The 19,193-nt window shown below is 46.5% G+C and overlaps 1 protein-coding gene across 2 annotated transcripts in view; it reads left to right on the top strand.

Moving 5' to 3' along the window:
- The first annotated feature begins 1,079 nt into the window (after window positions 1–1,079).
- The window catches only part of EMB2766 (structural constituent of nuclear pore), a 66,023-nt gene continuing 47,909 nt past the window's right edge, over window positions 1,080–19,193 (top strand). The window contains exons 1-4 of one of the 2 annotated variants that reach the window (XM_086800843.1): window positions 1,080–2,832; window positions 8,730–8,817; window positions 8,944–9,019; window positions 9,102–9,224. In XM_086800843.1, the coding sequence (XP_086656969.1) occupies window positions 1,191–2,832; window positions 8,730–8,817; window positions 8,944–9,019; window positions 9,102–9,224 (1,929 nt within the window). In that variant the 5' untranslated portion in view covers window positions 1,080–1,190. The remainder of the gene's footprint in view (window positions 2,833–8,729; window positions 8,818–8,943; window positions 9,020–9,101; window positions 9,225–19,193) is intronic. The other variant, XM_086800844.1, reaches the window with a different exon arrangement.

The following is a 19,193-nucleotide window of genomic DNA, read 5'->3' as shown; positions in this document are numbered from 1 at the left end:
CTACTTTTTATGTATTTTTGATTGAATCATTGTTTATATTTTATGTAAAATGATTACTAATAAAGCTTAATGCCATTAATATGTTTTCTAGTGAGACTTTTTTAAAAATCATGACATTTTCCCATTACTAATAAAGCTTAATGTCATTAATATGTTTTCTTTCATATTTTAGTGATCCTTTTTTTTATTTATGACATTTTCCCATTAATACATACCACCTCTCAACTAAACCAAGTGGTACGGTCAGTTGGCTGACCTTATCACGCTAGTTTTGTGACCTTTGACCATTTAATCGAGCTTTTGTTGGCTCTTAACGACACACATAATAAAAGAAAGAGCACCTATAATTTCTAAAATGGCAGGACATTGGCAACTTGTTTCTCATTGTGATGTCAGCCTGCAGATTTTTATGAGTGGTTGGGTTTCAAAAATACAATATTGAAGGTCAAGGTTTCAAAAGAAAGCAAATTTTGATGAGTCTAGTCATATATGGGACTTGCATATCTTAATGTGACGTGAAACCCAATACTTCCCACATGGCGCCCCCCCATGGTGTGTTTTTAAGGGGGCATCTCATCCCACACCTAAGGTCGGAAAATATTGACCTAACGTTAGCATCATGCCAATGTTTACATGCATATTGCTGTGGAATGTGATCCTTCTCATGGAGAGCCCACCATCTCTCTCATCTCCTACACCTAGCATACTGGTCGAGGTAATTCCTCAAGGTCTCAAAGTTCAATTCCCATATTTAGTAGTGTGACACTCCTTCATGGAGTGCTTGTTGTGACTGCTAGGGCTCCATAGAAGCATTTTTAAAAACCAGTCAAAATAAAGACATTAACCGGTTTTCTATGCTAAATTTGCATATTTTGCCGATATTTTAACTAAAAACTAGTAAATTAGAATCATTTTTTGCAAGGGCTTGATATAATTCTCGCCTTTTTTTTTCTTCTCCAAATTTCATACATTGAAATGCCGTTTTGGTCGAGCCCTGATTGTTTAATGTTTGGGAATTTAGATCAATGAATTGTCCTATTTTTTTGGCCGGCTGTGTGTGGGAGGGAGTCCTCGTATGAAGGGGTCTAGACGGCTAGGCTTTATAGTTTACTTGGAAATCAAGCATTTGGGTTCTTCCCTCCTTAAACCTTGGACTGTTTTGAGCTTAGCCTAGAAAACACGCAGCAGCTATGGCGACGGGCTTCAGCTTCGGAGGAGGAAGTGCAGGGGCTTCTTCATCGTCGGCTTCCTCTACGCCTGCATTTGGCTATGGGAGCAGTGCCTTCGGCGCGGCAGCAGGAGGCGGGACACCCTTCGGAACGCCATCTTCGCTTTTCGGTACGCCATCGTCATCAGCTGCCTCAACTACGGGGGGACTGTTCAAGACGCCATCATCTGCGCCAGCAACAGGAGGATCGCTGTTCGGGACTCCAGCATCTACAGGAGGAGGGGGGGCGGGGGCACTGTTCGGAACCACTGCCTCTGGCTCCTTGTTCGGAGCGGCATCATCCCCAGCGACGCCATCCACGCCTCTTTTCGGCTCGCCATCGCCGTTTCTTGGTTCGTCTACCCCGGCTGCTTCTTCTTCCTTAGCGTTCGGCGGTTTCAACTTTGCGAGCTCCTCTCAACAGCAGGCGAGCACCACTAGCAGCGCTTACCCTTTTGGCTCCTCCGCTCCACTGGTATCCTCCTTCCCTTCCTTTGGATCAACACCTGCTGCATCTTCTTCCTCTGCCTCCGCCGTTTCTCCCTTCAGCGGATCTTCCCCTTTTGGCAGCACTTCCTCAGCTGTGCCTTCACTGTTTGCCAGCAATGCCTCTGCTCCTTCAATCTTTGGCAGCAGTTCTTCAGCGCTTTCCATGTTAGCTAGCTCCTCTCCTGCCCCGTCCATGCTAGGCAGTAGCGCAGGAGGTGGTGGTGGTTTTTTTGGTAACTCGACAGCGGGGGCTGCTTCTCCGTTAGCATCATCATTCGGAAGTGGTTCTGCCACACCTAATGCATCGCCTGCTTCATCCTTTTCATTCGGTTCAGCCTTTGGATCATCGACAACAGCAGGAGCAGCAGCGCCACCGTCATCATTATCCAGTTCCTCTGCTGCTTCTCTGTTTGGAGCGAGTAAACCCTTCTCTGGAGGGTTTGCATCATCAGCATCATCATTATCATCATCATCAGCACCAACGTATTCGGCTCCATCTTTCTCTCTGGGAGGATCCTTCTTGTCAAAAAGCTCTACCAGCAGTACCCCTACTCCCTCTCCCTTTGGGGCCTCCTCGACACCAGCTCTTGCAGGAGTCTCATCCACTATTACTGCCACTCCTGCTTCTGCAGGTGCATTCCAGACTTCTCCGGCATTCCCCAGCACTACCACTACTTCTACTCCCGCACCATCTTTCACAGCTCCTGCTTCTAATTTCTCTTTCAGCTTGCAACCGACCAGTTCTGCATCCCAGCCTGCATTAGTAGCATCATCATCAGCGGCTTCCTCCTTTGCAACTCCTTCAACTGGCCTCTCCTCTGCAACCACAGCTTTGCCCCCAGCCCCTTCCTTGACTGCCACATCAGCCTCTGCTGCGGTATCAACAACTGGGTCGACACCCTTAATTTCTACTTCAGGCTTGCCCCCTAGTACTTTGTTAGGAAGTTCTCAGTCCATAACTACTAACCTCTCCAGCTCCACAACTACAGGGGCTTCACCATCTTTTTCTCTCAGCTTTCAGCAATCCACTTCACAAGCGGCTGCTGGAACCAAGCCATCTCCATCCTTGACAACAGGTGGGTTTTTGGCATCATTTGCTCCTACTACAACTGCAGCTGGTCCAACAGTTACTGCAGGTGAGATAATTTTCAGTGATATAGCTAATAAATTATCATGCTTTGCTGCTTCACAACTAGTGAGGAGTATTACCTTGGTATTTTTGCATGAAGTCTTGAAACATTTTTGCATCTTAATGGCAAGTATCTGCATAGGGTATTTCACACAAAGGGTTACCCAGAAAAGCGAACCGTGGTTGGTGTCTAAAGCTTTGATGGTTTTAATAGAGTGCTTGTCAAGCCAATCTTGGTACTCTCAAGGATATTTCGTTCGACCAAGCTGTACACTCTTTAGTCAAAGTTTTTGTGTTGCAAGGTTGTTTTTTTTGGGGGGGTAGGGGTAGTATATGTATGAATCATCAGCAGATTTTATTCAGATGATTCATACATAAACTCCGCCCCCCCCAACCCCCGGCCGCCAGATGTTGATCTACTGCAATGTGCATTTGGTATTCTTGAATTTATCCCGTACAGCCAGGAACAAAGTAATTGGCTAAATCACAATGAGTTTTCTTGTTGCTAGACCTTTGTTTAAACTTTAGATAATATGGTCAACATGTTAGAAGTCATCTCCTGTCTATTTGTATACACCAGGGCCTCTGTTGTGGGTGTGCCCGCCCGTATATCATTTTTCCACACTCCCCGTATTTTTTCCCTATTTTTCCCATTTTTTCCTAGTGGCTGGAGGGCTGCGAGTTGATGCCAGGAGCACTCTGAAGCTGGCCGACTGCATCTGTATCAGTCGTGGGCTGTAGGAGTGCTGGCCGACTTGTTCTGTCGAGGCATGGGGCATCAGATGCTGGCCGACTGCTGTATTCAGCAGTCGTGGGGTTTTGTCCAGTCGTGGGCCTCTTTTAGAGCTGGCCGACTGCCCTCATGGGCTTGTATATATTGCCCCCCATCCTCCACTTTCTCATTCAGTATCTTCGGGATCTTGTGTATAGAGAAGAGTTTACACACATCTCTCAGTGTTTCTTGTGCTGATTATTTTCTGCAGTCTACTTGCTCTTGTCTACCCAAGTTTGGATATCATTTCCGCTGCATATTCTGACATGGTATCAGAGCCCTAGGCTCTAGCAGATCTTGGGCGTTTTTCTGAGCAAGAGGGGGAGCAACAGGTTGCTGATCGGTGGACTGTTTCGGGCTGAACGGGAAGTGAAGGTGCAAGAGGAAGGCGGGCAGAGGGGCTGGACAGCCACTTGCATATTTTTTGATTTTCAGATTTTTCCCACCCACCCACCCTTTCAGGTTACTCTCCGAGATGGCGGATTTACTCGAGATGGCTGAGAAGCACGTGAAGATTCCGACTCTCCCCACGTTCCCAGTGGATCGGCAGTTGGACGGGTCCAATTATGGCATCTGGAAGGTCATGATGGAGTCAGTTTTGGAGTCATATGATCTTGCTGATTTTATTATCAAAGGGGTGCCAAGGCCGGAAGCTGAGGAAGGGGAGGTTTTATCAGCGAGGAAGGACCGAGAGGCATTGGCACAAATGTGGGACCATGTCAACGCCAGGGTCCGGTCATTTATATTCCTCAATTGCACACCACAGGTGATCAACCATGTGAAGCACATGACGCTGGCGAGAGGTATCTGGGAGCACTTGGCTTCTTTGTACAACAGGGTGTCACCCATGAAGCGGATATCCTTGGAAGTGTAGATGCGGGTTATGAACCCTGCAAAGTCTTCGACGATGCGGGAACACATTAACAAGCTGCAGGCCCTTCAGCAGGAAGTCCTTCAAGCTGGGAAAGAGATATCATTTGAAGATATGGCCATCACGTTACTTTCCCACTTGCCTGGTCAGTATTCTGCTTTCTATTCCTCGTTGATCACTAGTGGCAGGCTCAGCACCATTACTTGGGAGGAGCTTGTGCCAATGGTCTTGGACCAGGAGGAACGTTTCACGAACCCTCCTCACGGCGGAGGTTCGGAGGCCTTAACTGGCCAACGGTCGAAAGGCCGTAATACCAACAAGGGCAAAGGGAAGGCTTCACCAGATAAGTCTTCCGAGAAGAAGCCTGATCCAGAACGAGAGAAGCTGAAGGCCGAAAGATCTTGTAATGATTGTGGCGAGAAAGGCCACTACTGGAGGAAGTGCCCTAAGCGGACAGGGAAGAGTGCTGATTCCTCAGCCTCAGCTGCGAAGACTCCGGCATTTGTGCACTTGGAGATGGTGGACTCCGATGCTTCATCATCTTCGAGCGAGGAGGCAGTTGGCTTCACCGCAAAGGATACTCGGGAATGGATTCTCGACAATGGTGCTTCCAGGCACATGACTCCATCCCGTGACTTCTTCTTGGATCTAAAACGGCAGTCAGGTCGTATCTTTATTGGCGATAACTCCACTATTCCGATTCATAGCGAGGGCCGGATGGAGATCATTCCCGACGGCAAGGGGGGCAAGCATGCTTCCCGTGTTCTTTATGTCCCTGCTCTGGGCTTCCATCTTTTGTCAGTGCATGAGGTATGCAAGACTGGCTTTCGGGTGGAATTTGAGGAGCATTCAGTTGCTCTAAGGGACCGTGAGACAGGCAAAGTTGTTTGGGAAGGCGGTGTGGAGAACGGTATCTACAAACTCTCTGCACTCTCCTCACTGACAAGCTCTCAGGTCGGAGACTTGTGGCACTTTCGTTTTGGCCACTTAAATGTGGATGCTTTGCGGCGCGCCTTCCGGGACCAGATGGTGGTTGGCTTGCCAGATGTTGGTAGTAGGCAAGGACGCTGCAGTTCTTGCATACGTGGTAAGCAGCACAGGGAATCCTTTCCGAAGCAGGCTTCCAGGCGAGCTTCGAAACCTTTGGAGTTGATTCACACTGACTTGTGTGGACCACAGCAGATACCATCCTTGGGAGGATCTCTCTACTTCATGCTGCTTGTTGATGATTGTACCAGATTCACGTGGGTCTACTTTCTTTCACAGAAGGACCAGGCTTTTGCTCGGTTCAAGGATTGGCACGTGATGGTGGAGAAAGAGTCTGGATTTCAGGTCAAGACTCTCAGGGCTGACAAAGGAGGGGAATTCTCCTCGACTGTATTCTTTCGGTTTTGTGCAGATCATGGCATCAAGAGGGAATTGGCCAATACCGGATCGCCTTCGGAGAATGGAGTTGTTGAACGTAAGAACAGGACTGTGGTGGAGATGGCGAGGACCATGCTGGAGCATCGAGATCTTCCTCGTCCACTTTGGGGTGAGGCTGTGGCGACAGCTGTCCATACCATTAACCGCTCTCTGACGACTTCTGTACCCCATATGACTCCATTTGAGGCATATTTTGGCAGGAAACCCGATGTCTCGCACTTCCGTGTCTTTGGGAGTGACGCGTATGTACATATTCCGAAGAAGCAGAGGGGGAAGCTTGACTCCAAGTCCCGCAAGCTGGTATTTGTGGGGTATAACTCTCTTTCCAAAGGATACAGGTTGTATGATCCAGAGAGGAACGAGATTGTTGTCAGCCGGGATGTGGTCTTTGACGAGCATGTTCCAGCATCCACTGTCGAGGAGCCGCCACTTCTTGGAGATCCAGAGTCTGATGATGATTCCCAGTCTATCACTCCAGTTGATCCACCTCAGTCATCACAGGAGGTTGAGCCCGCAGCTGGAGTTGAGCCCCCGCGATCACAGGAGGCTCCACGATCTGTTCGAGTACCTAGGTGGTTGATGGACACCCTTCGGGAGTCAGGTGTCACGGAGCTACCCTCCGAGTGGACCACAGAGGACGGCCCTCGAAGATCACATCGAGTTCGAGATAAAAGCAATATGGCGGAGCTTCTTCAGGTGAACTATGCTCTTATGTCTCGTATCATGCGGGATAAAGAGCCCACTTCCGTAAAGGAAGCCCTTTCACAGGATACTTGGAGGGAAGCCATGCAGGTGGAACTTGACGCCATCGAGAAGAACAACACTTGGGAGTTGGTACCGAGGCCGTCGAAGCGGTCAGTCATTGGTGTCAAATGGGTCTTTAAGACCAAGTACGCGGCTGATGGGTCGGTGGACAAACACAAAGCCAGGCTGGTGGCTAAGGGTTATGCTCAGCGGCCAGGCATCGACTACGAGGATACCTTTGCACCGACAGCGCGGATGACCACGATTCGGACCGTTCTTGCCCTTGCTTCTTCTCAGAGGTGGCCCGTGTACCAGATGGATGTAAAATCGGCGTTCCTTAATGGTGACCTGCAGGAGGAGGTGTACGTTGAGCAGCCTCCAGGCTTTATTGTTCCAGGATCGGAAGGGATGGTTTACAGGTTACGTAAGGCCTTGTATGGTCTTAAGCAGGCTCCGCGGGCTTGGAATCAGAAGATTGATTCCTTCTTTATTCGGACTGGATTCCAGAGATCGGTTGCAGATCCGAACCTGTATCTCTTTCGGGAACGCGGCATGGTCACACTCATCATCCTTTATGTGGATGATCTCATTCTCACCGGCGGTCATGTGGAGCACATTGGAGTGACGAAGGCTGCCTTGTCAAAGGAGTTTGAGATGACCGACTTAGGCTTACTCCACTTCTTCTTGGGATTGGAGATCTGGCAGACCCAGAGGGGGTTTTTCGTCTCTCAGCAGCGGTATGTTCATGAGTTGCTTGAGGCCTTTGGGATGGAGAACTGCAAGCCTATTACTTCGCCGATGGACCCGAACACAAAGTTAACCGTTACAGATCCTTGTGAGCCAGTTGATGCCTCGCAGTACCGGAAGTTGGTTGGTTCATTGATCTGGTTGCTGAACACCAGATTGGACTTGAGCTTCTCCGTGGGGCTGTTGAGCTCTTTTATGCAGACGCCATTGAAGACTCATTGGGACGCAAGATTGCGGATCTTGCGGTATCTGCAGAGTACGAAGGATCTGGGACTCTTTTACACAGGAGGGAATGGAGTCAAGCTCCAAGGTTGGAGTGACTCAGATTGGGGAGGAGATCCAGACACGAGGAGATCTACTTCAGGATACACTTTTACCCTCGGCTCAGGAGCGGTTTCTTGGAGCAGCAAGAAGCAGCCGACTATTGCCCTTTCTTCGACAGAGGCAGAGTATCGGGCTGCTTGTGGTGCTGCTTGTGAGGTTGTATGGCTGCGGAGGCTGCTTGGCGAGATGGGGTTTCCACAGAGGGAGCCCACAGTCATCCAGTGTGATAACCAGAGTTGTATAGCTATTGCTCGGAACCCGGTTTTCCATGCCCGGACCAAGCATATAGAGATACAGTATCACTTTGTTCGTGAGAAGATCTTGGCGGGTGACATCTTGCTACTTTATTGTTCGACGGAGGACAATGCGGCGGACCTCTTCACGAAGTCTCTACCTCAGGCTGGCACTCCAGCTCCCTGGGGTTGGTTACACAGCCAGGAGCTGAGAGGGGGTGTTAGAAGTCATCTCCTGTCTATTTGTATACACCAGGGCCTCTGTTGTGGGTGTGCCCACTCGTATATCATTTTTTCACACTCCCCGTATTTTTTCCCTATTTTTCCCATTTTTTCCTAGTGGCTGGAGGGCTGCGAGTTGATGCCAGGAGCACTCTGAAGCTGGCCGACTGCATCTGTATCAGTCGTGGGCTGTAGGAGTGCTGGCCGACTTGTTCTGTCGAGGCATGGGGCATCAGATGCTGGCCGACTGCTGTATTCAGCAGTCGTGGGGTTTTGTCCAGTCGTGGGCCTCTTTTAGAGCTGGCCGACTGCCCTCATGGGCTTGTATATATTGCCCCCCATCCTCCTCCACTTTCTCATTCAGTATCTTCGGGATCTTGTGTATAGAGAAGAGTTTACACACATCTCTCAGTGTTTCTTGTGCTGATTATTTTCTGCAGTCTACTTGCTCTTGTCTACCCAAGTTTGGATATCATTTCCGCTGCATATTCTGACACAACAGTCATACACATTTGCAAGTTCACTGCTGGTTTTCTAGGAAAGGCTGATTCAATACTTTGTTGCAGGTGCTGGTGTATCTGCTTCTGTAGGAGCCACCCCTCCGTCTACTGCTTTGGGTTCTTCTTCATTGACATTGAGCTCCTCAATTTCAGGGTAGAAAATCTAGTCCAAGCTATTACACTGGCTGCTGAACCTTCTTGTAGTCAAAGGTTTTTTGAGATTCGGCTAGTTATGTGAAACAATAGAAACTTGGGTGTCCATCTTTTAATCATTTTGCAGTGCTACTAGTGGACAAACAAGCAATGCCCTAGCTCCAAAAATACCATCAGAAGTCACAGGGAAAAATGTGGAGGAGGTAAGAGACATCGTTGAGTGTGGTCTAGAACTTGAAGTGCTTACTGCTGTTTTGGCAGCTCATCTCTCATTTTATCGGGCAGATAATTAAGGATTGGACCAGTGAGTTACAAGAACAAAGTATCAAGTTTCGGAAGCAGGCAGAAGCTTTAAGTTTATGGGATCGCAGAATTCTAAGCAACAGGAATGCTCTTATAAGAATAGAGGTACATCCTAACCTTTTTGATTTGTTTTGTTTGGTATGCAAGCCAGCCATGCCTTTTTGTTGAATATTTCTAATTTGCAAATTGAACCTTGGTACATTTTATCTTGAGTAGCTTTAGTGAGTGGAATGGTAGATGTACAATTTGTGCTTTGGACATTCTAATCTTTAGGATGTATCCTTTGGTGGCATTGATGGTCCGCAACAGGTGAGTAGGTTCTAGCCTTTTTATGTTTTCCAATCTTTAGGATGTATCCTTTGGTGGCATTGATGGTCCGCAACAGGTGAGTAGGTTCTAGCCTTTTTATGTTTTCCAATCTTTGACTTCACACAGATATTAAATATGGATGGGGGGGAAATTACCAGTGTGGGGTTGGCCTGTCCTTACCCACTAGCGAAATCAAATCCATAGTTTGCGCACCTGCCATTTTGCCATTTTGAATCTATTTGGGTTGTGCACAGTTTAAATCTGAGCTAAGTTTATGATTTAAATGAGCGATGAGCAGGATCAATACAAGGGCCATTAGAAAAAAAAGGTTGGATCAAGGCAGGCTCATCTTGGGTAAGGCCCTGTGATCAGATTACCATGTAACTCACATGCCTTATTGTGCTTGCTCCTTTAGCCCTCCACAAATAGCCTAGGCATTTGTAATGTTAGTGTACATTGTCCTTATATAAGTGACCAATGGGCAGGAGGTTGTATACGTTGTGATGAGGTCCATATATTAGTGATCAGTAGCAAAGAAGTTCAGATGTGTAGGGTTAGTTATTCTTGCTGTGTACTTGTTGTACCAGCATATGCACTTGTACAAGCCTCTGTACCTGTTGTACTCGCCACTGCACCTGCTGTACCAACAATTGCACTTGCTGTACTAGTGACTAAACTTGCTGTACCAGCCATTGTACTTGCTGTACCGGATGTTCTAAATGCTGTACTAGCCTCATGCACTTGGTGTGCGAGTTGTATCAAATGCCGTAAGTGCTGTACCAACCTGTTGTACTTGCTGTACCGGATGTTCTAAACTTGCTGTACCAGCCATTGTACTTGCTGTACCGGATGTTCTAAATGCTGTACTAGCCTCATGCACTTGGTGTGCGAGTTGTATCAAATGCCGTAAGTGCTGTACCAACCTGTTGTGCTTGATGTACTGGTTGTACCAGATGTTCTAAGTGCTGTACCAGCCTGTTGTACCTTCTATGATTATTGGCCAATGTTGGCCAATGTGCATTGAGGGGAAGAATGAGGACCCCAGAGGATATTGGCCAGGTTTTATGAGACCAGGATTTATGGATTCATTGTATATGATTATTATGATATGGTATTGCATGAGGATAATCCAAATCCAAGAAAACCTCCAAGGCTTGTACTTGGAATAAAAATGCATTTTGAGGGGGTTGGCCCATTCCGACCCTAGTATCGTGCATTGTGCAAGTTCTTTATGGATTCTGGTTAAGTGGTTGTGGCCATGTTTAATGTGGCAGGATTGTGGTTTTGTCCATTAGGTTCATACATAGAGCATACAACAGCATGTAAGCATAGGTACTCGGGCTAGCCCATGGGACAGACAATGCACGGGTTTATGGGCCAGCCCCTATTCCCAATCGGCAGCCTTTGTGGCCTGCATAAGCAACATAGAATACCAGTCGAACAGCATAAGCAACACAGTCAGTAGTCGGGCAGCAATAGGACATCGCATATGAATTTTGTAACATTTAATGCTATTTTTACAGCAGTCCTGGGCATTTTATACTGGGCCCTGGCTGACATCAGTTGCATCCACCGACCAACAACCTGTAGACACTATAAACAGTCCTTGCATAAATCATTTGACAAATCATTCATTCAACCATAGAAACAGTGCAGAATCTTGGTCTTTTGCATGCATAAGTCTCAGCCAAGCACTTTGTGCTTCGGTCCATAGGCAGTCTCAAAGTTTACTTCAGCATTCAGCCTTTAGTAGTGCATCTCTCTTAGCAGATCTGGGTGTGCATAAGGCTATTCAAACTGGCTTCAAAGTTTCTTTCAACCCGCTTGTTGGTTCAGCAGATGTCCTTGCATTTGGCAGTCTCCGTCAGTCATACTCAGTAAGTTCTCAGCATTGTAACGGTTCTCCTCCAAAGTAATAAAGTAAATACTCTTGCTTGTGGAGGGGGCCCTTCAGTGGGTATATTGGGACCCAATCTGGTGTCATCTTTGCTCTCTCAAAGGTGTAAAGAAGGTCTTCAGGTGGGTTACACGATCAACCCAGTTGCATGTTACATTGGTATAGAGCTTTTGGTTGTGACCTAGCTTGACTACCTAAGTGAGAAAGTTTGTGAATGGTAAAATTGTGGTCGGGAAAAACCACCCAAGAAGGCATCATTGCAGAAGAAAGTGTCCACGAAGACACCACTGCAACAGAAAGTGTCCTCGAATTGGCCTCACCAATGAACTGGTGACATTTAACAAGCTGATGTCTCGAGTGCTTGTGGAGCTAATAGGAAAGTGTGTGTTCATCTTTTTAGATGATATACTCATCTTTTTTGCTACTACTGCAGAGCAGCATGAGTAGGATGTTGAAAAGGTCTTGCAACTTTTGGAGCAAATTTGGAGCAGAAGAAATTCATTATTTGGGATATGTTATCAGTAGAGACGGGATTAGCCTCGACCCTAAAAAGATAAGGACAATTCTCGAATGGGATGCTCCCAAAAATGCTCAGATTTGCTCTTTTGTAGGTCTTTGTCAAGCATTCAGTTTACATATGGATAAATTTTCTGACCTTGCGGCACCTCTTACAGCTCTGTTGAAGGGCATGAAGACGCATTGACCGTCATGTCGAGGCATTTCATGCGATGAGCCATAAGAGTTGTCCTCCAACAAGAAGGACGCCTAGTGGCTTATTATAGCTAGAAATTAAATGACGCAGAAAAGAACTATTCTGTGTATGACAAGGTTTGCAGGAGTTCATTGTGCTTGAAATAAAGGGAAAAGATCTCGATAGTATGAAGACACGGTACGAGTGTTCTTTGGAATTCGAGACTCAGTGTAGATTGGTCCTTGAGTGACTATCAAGTCACTACACCATCCATGATGGCCGGTTATTTTACAAGAACCGGTTGTGTATCCACAAGGAAAAGCGACAAGCACTTCTTCATGATGTCCATGACTCTCTCATTGGAGGTCATCGAGGAATCAACACATTGGAGAGGCTATTGGCCTAAAACGAGACGGGATGTCTATCAACATGTCTAAGCATGTGAGATATGCCATAAAGTGAAGGTTCCTAACACGAAACAGGCAGGGTTGCTTCAACCTTTGCTAGTTCCTGAAGGTCCTTTTCAAGACATCAGTATGTACTTTGTTGGACCTCTTTCTGTTGCATTTGGACCTCGGAACACACAGTGCATGACCATTGTGGACTGATTGAGTAAGTTTTGTACGTTGATCCCGTGCAAGCAAACAACCACCACAGTCGAAGACATCGCTCGCTTGTTCATTCGCCATTGGTACCTCATAGGTAGATTGCCAAGGACAATAACATCAGACAAGGAAACCGAGTTTACTTCAAATTTTTGGAGAGCATTATTCGACGACTTTGGGACCAAGATGCGTCTGTCCAGTGCATTCCATCCGCAAACAAACGGTCAGACAGAAATCTATAATCAACTGGCATTTGATATTCTCCAATCATATTGCCATGACAAGCAACCAAAATGGGAGCATTATCTTCCTTTGGTTTAGGCCATCCTCAACGACACTCATTCATCTAGCATTGATCGGACTGCGTATGAGGCAGCATTTGGTCGCCGTTTCTCGTCACTTCTTACGAGAATGGTGTCACCTCTCTTAAAGGCCAACAAGACCACCAAAACATTTTCAGAGATTCTTGAGTCTGTCAAGAAGCGTCATAACAAAGCACAAGTAGCATACACCAGGCAAGCCAATAAGTCAAGATGCGATGTCAACTTTAAAGAAGGGGATTGGGTATATATGAGGATAATGAAGCAGAGATTGAAGTAAGTGGGCAAGCATTGTCCCAAACTCTCCTTTCGTAGCTTCGGACCCTTTTCTATCATCAAAAAGATCAATGGTGTCTCCATGAAGCTTAAGCTTCCAGATAGTTGGACTATGTACAATGTTTTCCATGTTTCTTGGTTGACGCCCTACATTGGTGCAACTTTGCAGGATATTGCAGATGAGCAACAACCGGACGTGGTAGACGAAGGCGAAGTTATTGAGCCTTAATAGATTCTCCTCTATAAATGGAAGCATGGATCCAATCGAAGACAAAGGACCGTGGTACCCATGAAGTTGTATGGTGCAATGAAGAATTCTTTCTAGAGTACCTCCAACTTTTGGCGAACTTCTTGGAAGCCATGAACTTGCCGCTAAGCACGAGGGAATGTCACATGCACCTTGCACTGGAGTGCTATGTGTCACATGCACTCTGCATTGTAGTGCATGGTGACAAGATGGCTCATCATGAGTGCATCATTGTATTGCAGTAGGACCCTTTAGGATATGATTTTGTTGTATGCCATGGCCCCAGTCCGGGATATGTCAGGCATGAGCTACGTAGGTCGTTCCTCAGCCTTAAGAGTGTCAGTCACTCTGTCAAGTCCCTTAACCCACTTGAAGAGAATCATTCATGCACATTGCATGCAGAAGTCAGTAGAAGCCTTAGGGTTTGCATCAGTTCATGGTTTGGATTTGCATAGCATTCATTTCATGTGCATGCGAACCATTGCATAAGCCTTAGAATATTATTAGACCATATATCCATATTATCATCCAGTCGACAACATTTAATGTCAAGTTGGCCAGCTTATTTAGCATTAAATTCAGCATATATCATTTGTACAAGTCGTGTAGCTTTATTAGCCTAGTCAGCCAGATCTGTAGCCAGCCGACCAGCCCATAGATGCATAAATAGCAAGCGTTTTGCATCATCGAATCATCTCATGTATCTCAGCATTCAGCACAACAAGCATCAGCGTTTTGAAGCATACAAGCATCCAGCCTTCAGCAAAACGTATTATCATCAGCATAGGGAAGAAGCGCTTCAGTCCATCTGCGTTTCTCAGCCCCACGGCAGATTTCAGCATTTATATCGATCATCGTTTTCTCCGTCCTCCCGGCTGAAGGTAAACGCAGCATATTCAGTCATTCCCCTTGCATATTCACAGTCTAGAACGGTCCCAATTCAGCCCCTTTCTCAGCCACAGTTTGCAGCCTTTCCTACAGCCCCTTGGAAGACTGCTTTGGTACGAGATTGGTCGTCATTGGTGCTTCCGACTCTTGGTCTTCCGAAGGTCTTGCATTTGGCTTATCTATAGTCCAAAGTTAGTCATTCTCTTCAAAGTAATAAAGCAAATACTCCTAGCAATAGGAGGGGGCCCTTCGGTGGGTAATTTGGGACCTAATAAGGTGTACAAATCTCTCTCTCTCTCTCTCTCTCTCTCTCTCTCTCTCTCTGCTGCCATGGCGTGACCCTCAGCCCCACTGCTGATCGTGCCTCGCCCAGGTGGCCATCTTCTCTCTATTCGTGCTGCTCTTCGTGCCATCTCTCTCTTCGCTTCACACTGTTCCCGCCCGTCGGCTGTGCTGCGCCTCCTTGTTCCCGACCCACTGCTGATCGCGCCTTGTGTAGGTGGCCATCTTCTCTCTCTTCGTCATATTCTCTCTTCGCTTCACACTGTTCACATTGTGCCTCCCTGTTCTCGCCCACCCTTGCTCAGGCCCCCAAGGCAACAACTAGGGGGAAATAGCCTGTCTCCCTGTTCCTGCCCCACTGCTGATCCCGCCTCGCGTAGGTGGTCATCTTCTCTCTCTTCGCTTCACACTGTTCCCGGCCACCCTTGCTCAGGCCCCCGAGGCAACAACTAGGGGGAAATAGCCACATTGAATCTACAAGATCTGGTGTCACGTGCGCACGTTAATCCGGTGCCACGTAGACATGACTATTCCTTACAGCCGTCTTAAGGGCAAAGTTGGAGGTTGTATATGGGCAGTTTGGAGCCAATTTGGTGGCCCTATAGGTGCCCGGAGGTGCCCAGGACATGTACCAATGGTTGGCCTATATTATGGGCACAATATGAACACATTTTATGACATTTTTGATGACTTTTTATGGCCTGAAAAGTGAAAACCGACCTGAGTACGACTTGCTATCACTTTCCTATATAAAGGCAAGTCATGGATCATTCATAATCATTCAGAGATTGCAGAGCAAAGACCAAGGACATGCAGTCTAACAGTTTGGATCAGCCAAGTACATCTCCAAATCAGCGTTTTCCATTAACGCACAGTGGAGAACAGTAAGCATAAGTTCATTCATAGTATTCATATTCTAGATCTACATTGGATCTATTACAATCATTGTAATTACTCATTCATTCAGTAATATATAGTAGGAGTAGGTTAGGTAAAGAGTCTCTCTCTTGTCCTTCTCTCTACTCTATGTCATGAGCATGTGATTAGCGTTAATCTTTATTGCTTTGCGTTAATCATCATTTAAGCACGCTTTCGCATAGTAGTCATATTACATTGGTATCAGAGCATCTAGGTCTATCCTAGGTAGGAGTTGTGTATGTTGAATTAGGGTTTCTAAAATCAGGGTTTGCATGCAAAATTAGGTTTTGCATTTTTGCAGTAAATCAGCATTTTTGCATTAGTTTTTTTTCCAATTTCAGCATAGCATAGTGCTAGAAAGTCTAGATTTTAGCCTAGTATGATTCTAGGGAGTCTAGCATGCATGTAGAAGCCTAGAATTAGGGTTTGTGAGCATGGAGTATCTTCAGTCTGAGGCGGAGTATTGCAAGAATGAAATTTCTTGTTTGCACGAAGTGGGAAAGAAGTACGGAATCGAATTCAAAGATCATTATTTGGAGAAACAGTTGATAGAATGCCAACAGGAGATTCAAGCAAGAAAGGCAGCAAGTCCCGCAGTGAGTCCACCCATGGAGGAAGCACAAATAGAAGAAGGAGGTGTGGTGAAGCACAAGGACCAAAGACAATGGGATACCATAGAGACACAAGACACAGTGTTGGATCCACAGGTCGAGGTCACCCAAGAACCACAATTGTCTAGTTATGCAGAGCCACCAACAGTCCTCGAGCCAATCTTCGAGGTCATCACAATCTCCAAAGTTCCAACATTTCTCTCTAAGTCAAAATCAATTGTTCTCTCCGAATGCATTGAGAAAGAGGAGGAAGTTCTAGCAATTCTCACCAAATCCATTGAGGAGGAGGATGAGTTAAGTGTTTCAGTAGTTCTAGAGCAGGTAGATCTATCCAAATCCTATTCGGAGGAGGATGAGGTCAACCCCACAGCTTCCATGGAGTCTACCGTGCCAACAGAGCATCCTAAGTTAGAGGGGCCAGTTCCAGCGCCTGCAACTTCCAAGGAGGCAATGGCAAAGACATCCATGAAGCAAGCAGATTCGGTAGCCGAGCTACCTAAGTCAGTTTCGAAGATTGTGTGGGTGCCTCCACAACAACAAAGTTCTCGCATTTTCGAGGACCCATACGGGAGAAGAGCAAATGCGCATCATGTGCCCTAGTGCTCCAAGTTCAGCAGGAGGGAATGTCACGTGCACACGTTACTCCGGTGCCACGTGGACATGACTATTCCTTACAGCTGCCTTAAGGGCAAAGTTAGAGGTCGTATATGGGCAGTTTGGAGCCAATTTGGTGGCCCTATAGGTGCCTGGAGGTGCCCAAGACATGTACCAATGGTTGGGACATATTATGGGCACAATATGAACACATTTTATGACATTTTTGATGACTTTTTATGGCTTGAAAAGTGAAAACCGACCTGATTACGACTTGTTATCACTTTCCTATATAAAGGCAAGTCATGGATCATTCATAATCATTCAGAGACAAAGATTGCAAAGCCAAGACCAAGGACATTGTGATATGCAGCGGAAGTCTTTATATTGGAAGATCCTGTCACACAAATGCTCACACCGTCTTCTGTATCCTGAGTTTCGTGAGTTTAGCAATCCACTTTAGTACTTCAAACTTTAAAGAGATGAGAGAGAGATAGATGAGAACTGTACACCAGATTGGGTCCTGAATTACCCACTGAAGGGCCCCCTATCCCGATAACGAGATAGTATTTGCTTTATTTCTTTAGAGAGAATGACTGTGGACTGTAGATAAGCCAAACGCAAGATCTCTGAGGATCGGAGATTGGCTGATTTGTACACGGCTGTAGAAACACCTCGATGACCTGATCTCGAGCTTATGCACTCTTCCCAAGGGCATGAGGAAGGGCTGCACACTTGAGGCTGAGAAAAGAAGATGGTGGACTGTTCTATGCTATGTTAGAATGTTGTAAATACTTATGAATGCTGTGTTACCTTCACCAGATGACTGCTGCATGAATGGATGATGCACAGAAGGCTGAATACTGATGCAAACTGTTGATTCAGGGCTGAGAACTGCTGTAGACAGAAACGCAGACCTGTAGGGAAGGTGCAGGACTGAAATGCAGGTGTACTGATGCTGCTGGACAGAAACGCAGGAGTACTGATGCTGCTGGACAGAAACACAGGGGTACTGCTGAAGTCTGGCGTTGAATTGATGCTGGTTTGTATGCTAAATGCAGACTGATTTGATGCTGGATGCAGACGCCTAGGGCTGACTGAAGCAAGGGTTCTCAAAGGGCTGGAGAAGCAAGCTCATAAGCTCCAAGGGCTGGATTAGTCTAGGACTGAAGGCAAGGATACTCTTGGGGCTGAGGAGGAGAGCTCTTAGCACAATGAAGACTGAATGAGAAACTAAGCCCTATGCAAGCCTATTTATACTAACTGGAGGTTGGTCAAATTGGCTGGTCATTTAATAAAGTTTATATTTATAAATGACAAATAATGTAAATAATGCTAAATAAATACTATAAAATATGGAAAAAATACCAGATAAATCCTAGTAAATTCCCTAAGACTTCTGCGGTGTTCTAAATGATGCACAGGCATATGAATGCATATTATGCAGGATGTAGAGTGCTTTCTGATGCAAACCCTAAGGCTTCTACTGACTCTACATGCATGAATGATTCTCTCCAAGTGGGTTAAGGGACTTGACTGACTGACTGACCCGCTAAGGCTGAGGAATGACCTACGTAGCTCGTGCCTGACTTATCCTGGACTGAGGATGTACAATGGGGTCACGGCGTACGACAATTATCATCCTATTGGGTTCTAAAACTGCACAATTGTTGCACTTCTAATGATGAGCCATCTTGTCACCATGCCCTCTTGATTAGCTTGGCGGCAGGTTCATGGCTTCCAAGTAGTCCGCCAATAACTGGGGGTACTCCTGGAAGAACTCCTCGTCGAGCCATACGGCTTTGTGGGTGCCTCGATCTCGGAATTTCGTATAGAACTGACGAATCCGTCGACTGGAACCATGCTTCCATCGATGAAGAAGGATCTGCTCAGGCTTAATAACTTCTGCCTCGTCTACCACATCTGGCTGCTGTTCATCAAACACTTATGGACCAACATATGGTTTTGTTGGGGTAAAGGCGTTATGCCCACCCTTATAGTGTGTACAAGCCCATAAGTTATAGTACATAGTACACTTAGTACTTTTAATGTACTAAGTGCACTATGTGTACTAGTGCAATATACATGTGTGATAGGGGAGTCACACACTCACTTGATGAGTTGACTTATCCCCACAACTCTCTCTCTCTCTCTCTCTCCCTTGCTTCTCTGTGTATGTCTCCCACATGACCTAACCCTAATTCTTCCTTCTCCCATCAACTGGTATCAGAGCTAAGAGGTAAGCTCCTGAGTCCTGCCAAACTGCCTCTCTATTCTGTGCTGGACAAGCAATTGGGGGCCAACCCATCACCAGAAACCGTGCGAGCTCTTCTCAGACAGCACTGTAGTAACCTGCAGAAGCTGAGGTAGCGAATCCAGCAGAAGTAGCTGTGGTGCGTGAGCAAAGCACTCAAGCGACCAGCTAGTCAGGCAGCG

The sequence above is a fragment of the Cibotium barometz genome, chromosome 7 (genome assembly GCF_041138505.1).
Source record: "Cibotium barometz isolate CiBa-2024 chromosome 7, ASM4113850v1, whole genome shotgun sequence".
In the NCBI taxonomy this organism is placed as follows: Eukaryota; Viridiplantae; Streptophyta; class Polypodiopsida; order Cyatheales; family Cibotiaceae; genus Cibotium; species Cibotium barometz.
This window is presented reverse-complemented; position numbering and strand designations above follow the sequence as displayed.